This window comes from Dicentrarchus labrax, unplaced genomic scaffold, assembly GCF_905237075.1.
Source record: "Dicentrarchus labrax unplaced genomic scaffold, dlabrax2021, whole genome shotgun sequence".
Taxonomy (NCBI): Eukaryota; Metazoa; Chordata; class Actinopteri; family Moronidae; genus Dicentrarchus; species Dicentrarchus labrax.
The window spans coordinates 3535017-3550448 of NW_026136710.1; the positions used below are offsets into that span (position 1 = coordinate 3535017).

The 15432-nt window shown below is 41.5% G+C and overlaps 1 protein-coding gene across 1 annotated transcript; it reads left to right on the forward strand.

The window, feature by feature from the left end:
• Positions 1-404: 404 nt before the first annotated feature.
• On the forward strand, positions 405-14710 carry lhx5 (LIM homeobox 5). The gene is made up of 5 exons (XM_051412684.1): positions 405-1252; positions 3231-3454; positions 4198-4475; positions 7286-7451; positions 12902-14710. Exons 1-5 carry the CDS (start codon positions 1080-1082, stop codon positions 13246-13248), a joined length of 1188 nt encoding a protein of 395 aa, XP_051268644.1. The 5' UTR covers positions 405-1079; the 3' UTR covers positions 13249-14710.
• The last annotated feature ends 722 nt before the right edge of the window (positions 14711-15432 follow it).

Consider the following 15432-nt stretch of genomic DNA (forward strand, 5'->3'; position numbering starts at 1 on the left):
GCACCGGGTGACCAGGCTCTCCCTATTGATGAGCTCCAGCTAATCCATCGCATTTCCCTGTAAATAGCTTTCTGCATGAGAAAAGGCCCGCGCCCCCCCCCCTCTCCGCCCTGCACAGCCACAGTGTGATGCAGGAGCGTTTTGTCACAGGGCCATTATGAGGTTGTGTAGCATTAGCCCTTGTTCGGCTACTCCCACTCCCATTGCGTCTATTCACATTCATCCCTGCGCCACCGCCGTTTAAAGACGCCCCCCCTGCCTGTTGTGCAGGTATTTCCTAACACCTTCATCGCTTTTTTGTGGACTTTCAAGTTTAAGATCCGATCAAAATGTTGCAGGGGAGGTTCTTGGGTCGCGCTATATAAGCAGCAGCTGATGCCCCCCCGTAAAGGCAGTGGTGTGTCTCCGTGACCCGCCATGAAACCTTCCACATGCAAGCTGGCCCCCTACAAGCGCCACTAGAAACACCCAGGCAGCATCCGCGGCCCTGGTATTTCTGTGCGGCTCCGAGGATACAGCTATGGACGTGTAACCATAACAACTGTGTTCTGATTGGCTCTCCAGGCAACGGGAATTAACAGGGGCGTCGTCCAATCTGAGCGCAGGACGCGCGTCGCGCTGGCAAAACCTCGTGATAACCCAGGCACAGTGATGCTGAAAGTGGCGACGTGAGGTGAGCCCGAAGGAAATGACTGGACCCAAAACAAAGCACGAGCGAAGGGATGAAATATCCGAAATAAACACGTGTGAATGATGATGATGTTTTAACTGTGTGCTCGTGAGAAAACATGCCCGGTTTGTCCATTACGCAGTCCATCAGCTGGCGCGGCTGAAATCTCTCCTCCTCTCCTCTGGATTGTGGATTGTGACAAGTGCCAGGACAGCCACCAAAACAGGACCAGGACTACAACAATTCCCGGGGATTGTCAGTCCGCTGCCTTTGAACGGGAGCTTCTTCCAGTTTTCAGCCTGACAGCGCACCTCCCGGAGCCAAGACGTTGTTCCGCGTAGACCCGGGTTATCCGAGCAGCGCAGTCCGTGTGGGAAGGTCGGCACTCGGCGTCCTGCAGGCCGGAGACATGATGGTCCACTGTGCCGGGTGCGAACGGCCCATCCTGGACCGGTTCCTCCTCAACGTGCTGGACAGAGCCTGGCACGCCAAGTGCGTCCAGTGCTGTGAGTGCAACTGCAACCTCACCGAGAAGTGCTTCTCCAGGGACGGGAAGCTCTATTGCAAAATGGACTTTTTCAGGTAACAGAGAGAGTTGATTCCAGCAACATGCGCCAGAGTTTAAGATTAGATCAATATTTCTATGGATGCAACAATGATAAAAAATATAACAGTAAATAAAAGAAACAATATCAGCAGTAATACTGTGGCCCAGAAAGTCAAGCCTGAACTTAAATCCTGTGAGCACAGGGGTCAAACTATGGAGCCATAGGTTGAAACACTTTATTAACATGAATGTGGGTGAAAATAAAACACGTTTCCACGTAGAATAAATGTAAAAAAATATAACTGAGGACTCCTTTAGTTCAAAATGTAGGATTTAATTCGTCTCTAAAATAAAATGCTGCTCACACAATGGAGCGTGTGGCCTTTTATTGGGGCCTCTACAATAATAATAAAAAGAACGGGCATCGAAAAAAATTAAATTTCATTGTGTAGCCACGTGTATTCTCTCTTTTTGAATCTATTTTCCACATCCAGACAACACTTTTTATCCCCCCCAAACACCCATTAGGCTATTAACCGGTTCACAATTCCTAAAAAGTGTTTCAGGTAATTGAGTGATAAGTGAAGCCCTTGTTTGTCCCGTCGCACTCTCTTAGCATCATTTTCATTTGTATTTGTCAGTTATTTTCTCCCAAATTGTCTAATGACATGTAAGACACATTAGGCTTTTGTCGGGACGGGCTATTATTGGCCCCGGATCGGCCTTGGCCATCATATTACCGCAGGTCCCATCAAGCGGTGGATTTAAATGGCCAGCCATTAGCCAGGCGAAACAGTAATCACCCTAATATGTCCATTTGTTGTGTAAGTAGAGTTGTGCCCTTTCGCTGGGTGGGAGGGGAGGAGGGGGGGGAGGCTTTGGCCGTGCATGTGAAAAGGGGGGGACAGTGAAGCGATACCATTGCAAATGGAGAGACAAGCCTACATTAGTGTTAAAACAATGCTGCACAAAAGGAGTGCTTGCTTTCACCCAGAGGCTTAAGCACCCCACCGCCACCCCCCACCCCCCCACCCCTAACCCCAGATAGGCCGCCTGAAAACCCAGGTACAGTTGGGCCCAGTGTGAGCCTCGAACATCTGCTCAAACTCCTCATGTTAATAAAAGCAGCAGCGCAGGTGAGGGAATATCTGTACATATAAATCAGTTGTGTTCTCTTTCACCTCTTCTCCTCATTTCAATTAGAAAATAACTAAATAAACTCCATCCTGTCAGATCAGCAGGAGTAAATTCTGCTGAGTTTATTTTCGTGGGGGCTATTTGTGTATCAAATTGATGAGTCTCTTCCCTCCCGGTATTTAAGCGGGTGAATATGGATTAAGAGAAGATTTTCACGCTAAGATGCTCCTACTCTGCTTAATCCTATAATATATCCTTGGCTACAATGTGTTGATTGTCACTAATACGTTTTGCGTGGGGTTATTGTCAGAGCACCTCCATCAAAATAATAATGAGCTGGCGGGTTTTCTGGCTCCAGTTTTTAAAAAAAGGAAACTCTGACTTTGTTGTTTTTTTTTTTTTAAAGCTCTCCGCCGCTTCCATTAACACTCTCAGTCAGACAGGCTTTTGTTTATTGTTATTTTTTTGTTTACTTATTACATAATAGCCTACTTGTATGCTAATACGGGCTTTTACTAAAATGGGAATTAAGAAGCACATTATTATTATTATTATTATTATTATTATTATTATTATTATTATTATTTAATGCTGGTATTTCTATAATTTGACTTTTGTTAAAAAAGCCAATATATGTCGCTTACCTACCCAACTATTATGATATTATATTTGACGTTTTACGCACATATATCGACATAAAAGAACCATAAAAAAAAGGAATAATGATAATTATATAATGTTTTGTTGTCCAAACAAAGGCTTGAATAATTTCTAAGCTGCTTATATCGTTATGTGTGGGCCTAAACAGATTGATTTTGTTTGTTTTTTTAAAAAGAAAACATAATTTTCACACGAATGTTTGGGTCTTTTTTCCAGGCGGTTTGGCACAAAATGCGCGGGCTGTCTGCAGGGAATCTCGCCAAACGACTTGGTGCGCAAAGCCCGCAGCAAGGTGTTTCATCTGAACTGCTTCACCTGCATGGTGTGTAACAAGCAGCTGTCCACGGGAGAGGAACTCTATGTGATAGACGAAAACAAGTTTGTGTGCAAAGAAGATTATGTGAGCTCCGGGGCCATTAAAGAAGTCAACTTGAACTCAGGTAATGAATAATAAGCCGAGATGTGTGCGTGGTGGTTTTTTTGTTCTTGTTGTTGTTTATTTTTTTGTCTCCGATTCGATCTCCAAAAGCAAACACATCCCTTTTTTATTTTTATGGAAGATATACGTGGATGAATATTATATAAATATCCAATAAATAAAATAGAAACCGGCCTTTCAGGGGGACAAAAGACAAACAGGGGTGGAGGCTTTTACATGTGCTGTAAGATTCACTTCCAGCAGTCCGTGGAGAGCGTTTCTCAGATGAATGGTTTCAATATTTACCTCCGCAGGACAATGGCTTTCTGTTATTGTACGCCAGGATCCACTGGGGATGTTATTGCTGCTCCTCTCTCCACTGTTCATCCTTACAGAAACCCCACTCCACGCCCTGTGTACTGATGCTGCCACGCTCTCTTGTTCCATACAGCCGCATTATGTTGTGATCTCCTACATACATATATTCATTTAGGTGTTATATCAGTGTGCAGTTTATGTTTGTGCATTTTAGGGAGGAATATTCGGCTTTCCAGGTTCAATTTGTGCTTTAAAAAAAAAGAAATTTCAGCTCTGTAAATAACAAATACTAAGTGCCTTTTCTGACCGATTTCAAATATAATATTTTCCAGTGTAGTCTGTATTGCTTCTGAACCTCAAGGCCTAATTAAAGCCCCCCCTCCTCCTCCTCCCTGACATTTCGGATCGTGACCTTCCTCTTGTTTGTTTTCCCTCCCCCCCCCCCAGTGTCGTCGTGTACGGATAGGAGTTTATCGCCGGATCTGCAGGACCCAATACAGGACGACATAAAAGAGACGGACAATTCAACGTCCTCAGATAAGGAAACGAACAATATTGAGAATGAGGAGCAGAACTCGGGGACCAAAAGGCGGGGGCCCCGGACCACCATCAAGGCCAAGCAGCTGGAAACGTTAAAGGCCGCGTTTGTCGCCACGCCGAAGCCGACCCGGCACATCCGAGAACAGCTGGCCCAGGAAACGGGACTGAACATGCGGGTCATCCAGGTAAGATCAGCTGTGTGGCGGGCTCGGTCTTTGTGGAGTCTTTGTGCGTTGGTGTGAGGGAGGATCTGCAGAGACAAAGACAAATTAGAGAGAAATGACGGATTATAAATCAGTGGAATTACTTCTTAATTTTGCTCAAAATGCGCAGAGGTTTTAATTGAAGGCTTCGTTATCTGTTGGAGGAATGTCAGAGCATGATGTGCTCCATTAACAGGGATATAGATCCACATTATAATTGTCTGTTTTTTTGTTTTTAAATATTAATGATAGAAAGAGACTTCTAAAATTATAATAGTTGCTTTTACACGTGGAAAACACAGACCAGTTTGTATTTTAATTTGCATTTGACCTTTTATTTGAAAAAAACACAACAGTTTAATAGTAAAACACAAACATGTGGAAGCAGAGTGTTGTCCCAAATGAGAGATTTATATTCTCCCAGAACATCAAATTGCAGTAATTCTGTTTTTTGTTTTTTTTAAATAATATTATCTAAAATAAATTAAATTTCTCTTTTACATTATTCTATTTTTAACTTTTGTAAATCAATTTGCACACAGTTTGATACTTTTATCTAATGCACTATTGTTTTCAAATGTAATGATGCTAAACTCCACTAGCTTTTTTTTTAAAAATTCCTCAAATAATTGCATTTGCCTTCAGTTTCCACATTGCTGTATCCATATCTGCAGGCGCTCATTTATTCTCTGAAATTAAGATCTAGTAATCCAATTTATTGATGCATGGATATAATAAACAGCATGTTGTTTTTAAGAATATTGTTTATTTTGTGCAGACGGCAGTTTATTCCAGTAATCATTGGTGTTGCACAGCCATGAAATTAGTGAAAGGTTAGTTTTGTTTTTGCCAAAGGCGAGAGGAACCCCACACACAAACATGTTTTTGCAGTATAACACAAGCGTGCACTGTTTTGGACCTCTCTCTATCTGTCTCAAACACTTACGTGCACATGCACACACACACACACCCGGTGTCTGGGTGCAGACTGTGTCAGGATGATTAGCACCATCTCTGCCAACTGTGATGTGGCTTTTTGTGCACTCACTGTAATTATCGCTGATTTCACAGATTTACATACCACCCTCCCCTTTCCCACCTCTCTGCTCTTACTCACTTACAGCCTGTTCCCATTGCTTATTAGAGCAGACCGGGGCCCCTCCACTGCCTCATCTATATCATATACTGCAGGCTGCTGTGTGTGTGTGACAGAGAGAGAGAGAGCTGAATCAACAGAGCTCAAACAAACAGTCAATAAATCAATCAATCAATCAGGCAGGCGGGCAGTCCATCCCTCCATCCGTGATCCCCACCCCTCTGTGTTGCTCGGAGCCAAAATGGAGGCTCTGTTTCGTCATCTTCCTCCTCGTTCAGTGTGTGTTAAATACCATTGCTCTCAACACGGGGAGCCCTGTGAGCCACGCTGCTTCTCCAGCAGCATGTGTATGTAATCCCTAAGCAACGCTCTCTCGAGGGGAGCGAGAGCATTTCCATAAAAATGTACCCTACAGTTAGACGATTGTTCTCAATAAGCAGGTGTCGCCTTTGCCGCTGGAGCACACAGAACAGAGCCTAAGTGGTTTTAGGTGTTTTTGTGTGTGTGTTTTGGTTAATCTGCAGCACAGTGGGATTCTGCCTCTGGTGTAGCCTAGCTGGGGTGAACATACATCATTATGCAGCAGTGATGCAAAGGCGAAACAAGATGTGTTATGTGCTTATAATGCAGACATTCTTCCATATGGTGTGTAGTTTTCCAATTCTGAAATCCTCCTTTGTTCCTCTTCAAAGACAGTTTATTTAACGTTAGTGATAAGCCCTTTTTATACACTGATTTATTGCTCTGACTGTTTATATTTAAACTTTAGTGGAGGTGCATTAGGTTGTGCATATAAATTATTTTGCCATTCATTTATTTTTACAACAGGAAAATGCATTCATGACTGAAAAGTGCAGCAGAAAGAGTGTTTTATTATATTCTGTCATAGATAAGACACTTCATTTCAAACGGAGCATCTTTATGCTCTTCCTAATTTGTGACTTAGTCGTTGATACTTTTTTGTGCTTTCCAGATATATTGTAACATTTATTTCTCTGCTATCACTAAATTGATCATATCTAAGTTGTATTTTTAATGGTTTACCAGAGTTGAACAGTTAAACGTAGATGGTTTTTAGCCATTTTGATGCTGAGATCCAAGAATTTAAACCTCAATTAGCACGAGTGAAAAGAGGCCACAACTAAATGTTATACCGTAAAATACATTTCAAAATGGTGACAGAAAATTGTAGTTATTATAAGCCAAGAGCAAAATACCTTTTGTCTTTTGTAAGAAATAGTTTGTATGTTTTGAATAAGAGCCCTTTAAATGAATTTTCCAGGCTCAAATCTATCAGAAAAGTTCCATTTGAATCATGGTTCCAAGGCGAACTCTGTAACAGTGAGCATGAAATTGAATAAATCGGTGAAATTACCTAAAATGATCAAGATTCATATTAAGTTGATACTAATTTATTTTCAGTTCTGTTAGTTGTGCTTCATGCGTTTTGTCTGAAAGATGCAACAGACTGAATCCTGTCGTGATTGTGATCAGAGTCTGAATCTTACAACGACATGATTTGCACTCTTAGCATGACAGAAGTTTGAGTGAAAACAGTGGTTGAGGAATGGTGACGTGCAATCTGAAATTTAAAGGAAAATGGCCGCAGTTCAAGATTTTAGACTGAGGTTTTGAAATGAAGAGATCAGCTGATGTAAGTGTGACCCCCCCCCCCAATCTCTCTGGTTTGATGCAGGTTTGGTTCCAGAACAGAAGATCCAAAGAGCGACGAATGAAGCAGCTGAGTGCTCTGGGAGCCCGACGGCACGCCTTCTTCAGGGGCCCGAGGAGGATGAGGCCCCTGGGAGGCAGGCTGGAGGATCCAGACATTTTAGGACCTGGGGCCTACGGTTACTATGGAGGTAAGAAATGAAGTCTTAGCTTGTGACAGTACACAAAGGGCCCCCTAATACACATTTAGTGCACAGCCCTGTATGTCCTGTATCTGTTGTTGTAAAATATGGGGCTCTGCTTTGTTCAGAAAATGTAGTAGTAAAAATAATCTGTATCCTGCTTTCACCCTCGCTTCAAAAATATGATTGTGTAACTTAATTGCAACCTTCAGCAGCACGAATAGGGCTGAGAGTTACAGTATCAGGCTACAAGACGATTACATATCCACTGCGCACTACAGATACTGTAACCTCAATGTCGTTTATTTGGACATTGAAGGTCACATGATTTTCTTTAATTTATTCATCTTCCATTCAGCGACACAGCATATGATCTGTCTTTCATTTCACTCCAACCTTGGGCCCTATTAAGCCAGTGTGAACATTCCCTGACTTCTTTTCACTTCTAGTTTGAAAATACGCTTTAAGAAACTTTTGTTAACTGATCAAAATACAAAATAGTTTGCTTCATCTCAGTGTTCACAGAGGAATTTAAGTAAAGATGCTGAAGGCTCAAAATAAGCAAAAAACCTGCTTAACTGTGACACACTGCAACTTGTTATACAGCCTGGAGGATAAATGTAAGAGGGGAACAGATGTATTCCAATCAGACACTTCATAAACAAAGCAAGCAGTGAAAGTGTTGCTGCATGGGTGGCATACTTCACTCATGCATTTAAGCAGAAAGATGCAATTTAGATTGATTTATCTACACTCTTTCAAAATGGAGGACTTGAGAAATAGCAAGTGTAAACTCTGGAAAAAATAAAGTACAACCTGTGAGATTTTATGTCTGTGCCACTCTGCTTCTGGTGTCTCCTTAGTTTTAATCAAGATGAAGCCGTGACTTATAACCCTTTACAGGTCACAGCATTTGATAAAAACTCTGTGCTCACTTCTTCAGAGTCATTCTCTTTCAGAGAAGTTATTAATTTCCTCCTTAGAAATAAAGCTGCTATGTATTTAACAAATTATGAAGGTATAAAAAAGCACATTGAATTAGAGTCAATAAAAGTAGCGTTGGTTATTTAGAGTAGTAATGAATCAGAGATATATTAAGTTTAAGTATTCTGAAAAGATATTAACTCCAGTCAACAAAACACTGACATACAGATTCATATAAAAATAAATTTTCCATACTACAGTATAACATTTATGGTCAACACTTTGTGGAACAATATATGAACTATAAATAGCTGTACCCTCTTTAGCATTAAAGCTAGTCATGAAATTATACCTTTTCGCTGACTTGTAGAGGTGTAGAGGTGTATGTGGTGTTGCATTCACTGACCCGGACAAATTAAAAAAATATGCAGCATTGACCTTGAACATAAAAATCCTTGAAAAAAAATGGATGGAAGTTAATTTCACATACCTTTTTATGTTTGATGTTAAATATTTGCAGCTATCGCATTGTGAAAGATTCTTTCCATTGGATGCTGGAGATAAAATCCAATGGTATACAAGTTTGTGGATCTGTATCCAGATCTTTATATCATATCATATTATAGAATAAAATAAAAATAAAATCTAATATCTGTAATCTTCTGCATACTGTCCGTATCTTTGGCAAATACAAATGTATCACCACCTTGGATATTACTGTATTTTTGTGCATTCATTCCAGTGAATGTACACCTAGTTTGTTGTTTTCCACATGTGAAAATGAATTGCTGATAAAATAAGCTTTTTTCTTCACACAGTAGTTTTCTTTTCTAATCACATGTGGTAGAACACAATTTTATCAGTTGGTGTGGACACCTTCAAATCAATATTCTTGTCAAGACCACTTGAGCAAAAAAGAAAATCAGCATTGTAAGCCTCTATTGGTCGCCTGGATCAAGAAAAAAATCATTTCAAGACAACGGCAGGTGGGCAGCCCGTAATAAACACCTCGCTAACGCAAAAACAGCACCACATTGAACTGGAGGAATAAACCAGATGCACCTGTCATGTATATCAGCAGTTTGTTTTTCATGGACAGTCAGAGAGACGTGGTTTCTATACATCTCCTGCACATCTACCTGAAGGGCCCGGGCATTGAGGATACAATAAACTGGAGCCGTCGGGCCACGATGCAGGGAGTGGGAGGGGAAAACAGAGGACAAAACCATCATCCCTCGCTCTCATCTCTCTTGCTTTCTTTGCACGCTGCTTTTCACACTCTTTTGTGCCGCAGCAGCACAGGCCAGCCTGCTCGCCTTTATCTGAGCTCGCTGCTTCCTTATGTTCCTCTGCCGCTGCTTAGAGGGAGGAATGCCTGTGTGTGGTATGGTGTGTCTGCATGTGTGAGTGTAATTATAGTTTGTAGAGCCAATGCCACCCCCCTCTCTCTTCCCCCATCTCACACACACAACACACACACACACACACACACACACACACACACACAGTTCTACAACACAAGCTTGTTGCTTGTTCTCAAGGTCGGCCAAACTAGCAGGGATCTGTTTGTGAGATCAAATAATTAGCTTGTTTGTGAAAGTCATGTCAGCTCTGATTGTTTCTTATTGTTCCAAAAGCGATGTGAAACAGCAAATAAAGGCAGTTGTTACGATTAGGCAGCATATTTCTTGATATCTAACCTGTTAGTTCCTGATTCTGCCTGTTTAGACTGAAATAGGAGAAGAGCATATGGTGGCAGTGGAGAAATGCTAGCGCAACATCTGGGGCACCGGAATAAAGTCTGCCATCGATCTCAGTTCGAGGTGGTGTTGAAACAGAATGGATTTCATGTAACTGAGGTAATTTGGAGCAGAGGGGAGCAAATTTGGGAGGTGAATGTAGAAGAGGTGAGAACGAAGCAGAAGGCAGGCTGAGGCTTTTAATTGTTAATAGATGCAAACGTTGTGAAGTAATTGGCTACATGTGTACTGGATGACTCCTTTATAAACTGCATTGGCAGTATTTGTGCTGATACCACGTCAAATGAATATGCAAAAACATCCGTCCTCCCAAACTTTTGCCGTATCAGCACTACATCATAAGTCTGATTCTCATCGCAGTCCTTGCTTTGAGACTGTGGCTGTGTTGAAAGCATCATTGTGCAGTCAGGTTGAACGTAGAGCACTGCCTTGTTTTGAGGTATCGGCCCCTGGTTTAGGATTAAAGGAATATTTTGACTTTTTTGGCAAATATGCTTAATATGACATTTTTGGCAAATATGCTTATAATATAGCTCAGTTGCTCGGTTTGTACTGGATGGATCTCAAAGTGACTTGGTGCTCAAGATTGGATTGTTGACTGATTGACAGTAAAGGGTCGGTACACCCAAAAAGCAAAAGAAAAACAAATCTTTCTTGCTTTCTTGTTATCTAGTAGGTCTAGTTTTGGATAGCCTCGGATATTTCTGTCTCCCCTACAGTGTAAATGAGGTGAATAGAATTTTATTTTTAGTGCTCACAGCATTGGAAAAGGTCTATTAAACCCTATCAAACAACTTCCCTGTTACTCGATCTGGATCCATAGAACATCCTGTAAGCTGGGGTAATTGGATCCACCAGGCAAACAGTCCTTATTAAAACTGTTCACAGTGAAATTTATTAATTATCCAGAAAACTTGGACATTGTGGAAATATGTGTTCTTTTATTCTAATCTTACAGTACTGTGAGCGGCAGAAACAAAATACCATTCACTTTGCTTGTACCGCTTCCGAGGCAGAAATCATAGAGACAAGTATCTTAAAACCTTGGCACGTAAGTATAAAAGCATAGCTAAGTGACAGTTAACCAAACCTTGGAATCCTGGTTGGAAAGGACAGCATTCAAAAAACATTTTGAGATTCAGTAAATTCATAAATTATGAATGCAAATGTCACAATATTTGAGGTATAAATGTCAGAGACCAAAACCTCTCAGAGGTTTTTTGCCAGAATCTCTCAGAGGCAGTCAGTCAGTGTTAGAGGTTGGGTAAAGAATATTCGTAAATCCCAGAGTGTGCTGGAGATTTTCAGTGAAAGCAAGGAATTTGGGCTTTATTCTGTCATTAATATGCCGCTTTTTGCTGCCGCACTGCCATGAAGAACATTATTAGACAAGAAAGACGTCAGTCATGAAATGAGATACATAATAGATATTTTTTGGTTTGTTAGACAACCACTTTCATCCTGACTGATTAGTTACATTTTCTACAGACATTCACCATCCACAGAGGATGAATCCTACTGATCTTTGTGATTCCCTGACCCCTCCATTTGTGGTTTTCAGTGACACTACCAAGAGCCATATAGGTTTGGAATAATTTACAGACTAGAGAAGCCATTGCTGCTGCTTGTGCGTGTGGATATTCTGAAATCATTAAATCATTAACAGAGAGAGAGAGATGTTTGGATAGAGAACTAACCTCTAAAAACAACAATCTGCATATGAATTCAGACTCTGTAGGCAAGGGAAGATTTTGTTGACCGGAAGCCATTGGTCGTTGCCCCCCGAGGCTGAATTGTCGCTGGATGATAGCCGACGGGTTCCGAGATTGACGGGTTCCTATTTTGTCTTGTGATGCTGCAGAATTGATATCACAGTAAAAATGAAGTGGAGTAACTGCCAAGCAATGGATGAGCCTCTACAGTAACTATGGATAAAAAACTGAAACCATGAGCTGATAAGGTTCAGTCGCTGCAATGCCGGAAGCAGCAGGACAAACCTGAGGAGCGAGGTGTAATTAAAGGGGGAAAATGATTTGGGATGTAGCATCAATGCTGGACTCTGAGTTGTTAATTGATTAGTTGATTGGTGAATATTTTACCAGAGAGGAGAGAGGAGTTGCTGCTTTTATGCTCGATTATTTTTCTGTACATTGAACATCTTGTTGTCGGTCAGACAAAAGCCACGTAAAGATTTCACATTAGGAACTTGTGATCTTGCACTATTTTATAGATTAATCGATTGATCTGGAAATCAATTGTCAGATTAATTGAAAATGAAAATAATCGTTAGTTGCAGCCCTAACTGGATTGCATGCTGGGAATAATGAAGCGTGGTCTGTGCAGCTCAGGTAGAGGAGAGGGATGTTGCTGGAAGCTGGATCAGACGTGACGGAGAGATGCAGCCAACAGGACCTGGCAGGGCTGCAGGGAGGCTGGAATCTCATTTTGGAGCTCCTCATCCAAATCCAGAAGTTTCAGCAGGGGAATCCATCGCGGTGCACGCATGGCTGCGAGCTGAATGAGTGAGGGAGATGAATGCAGTGTGTGAAAGACGAGAGAACTGAGGTGGAGAGGTGTGGAGTTGTTTATACACTCAAATGAGGCTGTTGGAGACCGGTTGGTTGGAAATTGGACATGATCAATTTCACCACTTAGGTAGGGGTGGAGGTGTGTGTAAAATCAGCTCGCTGCTGTGAGGGAGTGTGACTGTTTCTATGTATATTCAAAGTCCTTGATAGAGAGTCTAACTCCATGTGTTCTCCTCTCGCCCCACAGAATACCAAGGTGACTATTACACACCAGGAAGTAACTACGACTTCTTCCCCCACGGCCCCCCATCCTCGCAGGCTCAGTCTCCGGCCGAGTCCCCCTATATCCTCAGCTCTGGAGGAGCCATGGAGGGATCAGGCCACCACCCTTCAGATGACCAAAGGTTCACGGACATGATCTCCCACGCAGAAACCCCCAGTCCGGAGCCGGGCTTACCGAGCTCCCTGCAGCCTGTCCCGGGGGAGGCTTACGGGGGCGGACCCAGTCCTCCTTTCTCCTTGGCTAGTAACTCCAGCTACAGCGCTCCTATGTCCCACCAAGGCCAGGAGATGGGGGAAACCACAGCCTGGTAAAGGACAAACCACAGGGACCATTCCTGGGCTGAATGTCAGCCTAGTTAATTCAGGAGATGAACTGGAAAAACAACCCACATTGTGGAGTGAAAAGTACAGCTGAAATTTCTATGGAGGACTTTTTAAAAATCACAACTGATTTTCACCACTGACGAACTGATGGAAACACAGAAAGAATGGGACAGCTTGTTGGAAAGAGTAATATTCGCTGCCCAGTAGACACTCCAAAGCATATCCCTTCCTGGATTACTGGACTTGAATTATTTGAAAAAAAAGGTTGCGATTCCACCCAGCAAAAATGCTTCTCGCCTTCCCCTTGATGTTACCGAAGGTATAATGCTCTAGGAACACATTAGAGAGAAATGCCAAAGGGGACATCTTTAGTTCTCTTAATTTCTGAACACATTTTGCTTCAAAGCAACATTTGGTTTTTTCATTCTGTTGTTCCACACCTGTCTAACACACTCTACCCTCAATATTAAAAAGAAGACAAAGGACCAGCTTTAATGTTCACATTCAAACACGTATGTGGCAATCAAGACACGATATTTTTAGTTAAAAAAACGCTGCTTTAAACGCTCTGTACACCTCTGTAAGAGAATTTGTCAAATCAAAGGCTGCTCCTTGGTAGAAACTGACACACATATACACACACACCTCTGGCATTGACTTTCTCTACCAAACATCTCAGCTATAAGTCCATTAATGCACAAAAAGTGTTCTTGATCATAGCTCTAAAGAAGGATGTCTATACCATTATTCAAAACACGTACACAATTATACAGACACTTGTACTCACTCAAGCATGCACACGCACACACACACACACACACACACACACACACACACAAATCTCACACCCACCCAGCCGGCCCTGATAGTTCTGCTCTACAGACTGCTTCACCTGACCTTCCTTTTGTTACTGTCCCTTTTAAAAAACATGTTTTAATGGAAATGATTTTCAAAAGAACATTGAACCCATAATGGAGAATCTCCTTCAACAGCTGAGGTCTCCTTCCTCTAAAGAGAGAAAACAAAAGAGGGGGCAGACAACATCTGTGACATTACCACTGTCTGCTCTGAAGCACTCATTGCCATCTAGTGGCCTTAAAACACAGAATTAAAAATCAGCTCAAAGCAGCAGAGAGTCCGGCTGTGTGCACGTGAACATCTTTGTACTGCAGAGGACAAATTATTATTATTTTCTTTTTTTTACTTCTAAATAATGCCAATAGATTATTCTGCAGTTTCAGGGCCAAGTGTCATCAGGGCTCCTATTTGAAAAAGTCAGCCTTTGTGGAACTACATTAAAGGAAACCTCATGTTCATCTCTCCTTATAATGCTGCTTCTGAAAGGAGACATACAGCCCAAGTTAGCTGATATTATTCAATACAAAACCTCCCCGCAGTTCCTCATTTCACACCTATTTCGTCTTTACTCTTTCAGCTCTGTTTCATCATACACGACATGTCTCACACCAAACACATTTACCACTTAAACTGCTGTTTGTCCACAATGAGTTAACTTGAAATATTGTTTTCAGATAATTTGCATTTCCTTTGAACATTGTATAAGATCTAGAGAGAATGTGTCTTATTTCTGATGTACTGAGATATTCTTGGATACAAAAGTGAGCGTGTATGTATGTGTGCTTGTGTGTGTGTGTGTGTGTGTGTGTGTGTGTGTGTGTGTGTGTGTGTGTGAATGCTTGGGGGTGTGCGTATGCTTGCTCATGTGCGTGCGTGTGTGTGCATTAAAGGGGGGAAAAGGGGCAAGGCTGTATTATTTCTATGTAAATAGCACTGGTAATAAAACCTTCTCTTACAACTTGAAGAACTGGCTTTCTCCTTAAACCTCATCATGTAGTCTATCTTCTCTTTTCTTCAGTGTGTTTGTAGTGGTGGGAAGTAACTAAGTACATTTACTAGTACAAGTACTGTGCTAACGTACAATTTTAAAGAAGCTGTACTTAAAATTACAGCTATTTTATACTTTGCTACATTTTTTTTGCTACTTTCTACAATGCTACATTTATTCAGCATGTTATTGTTACTATGTAGAGTATTTTGCAGATTTAAATGTTAAAAACAAAACATATAAAAAGCTCGTAAAATTTGATGCATTGTTATAAAATAAATTACCCAACCGTAAATTATTTTAATTTGCTCCAGCTCAGCTACTTG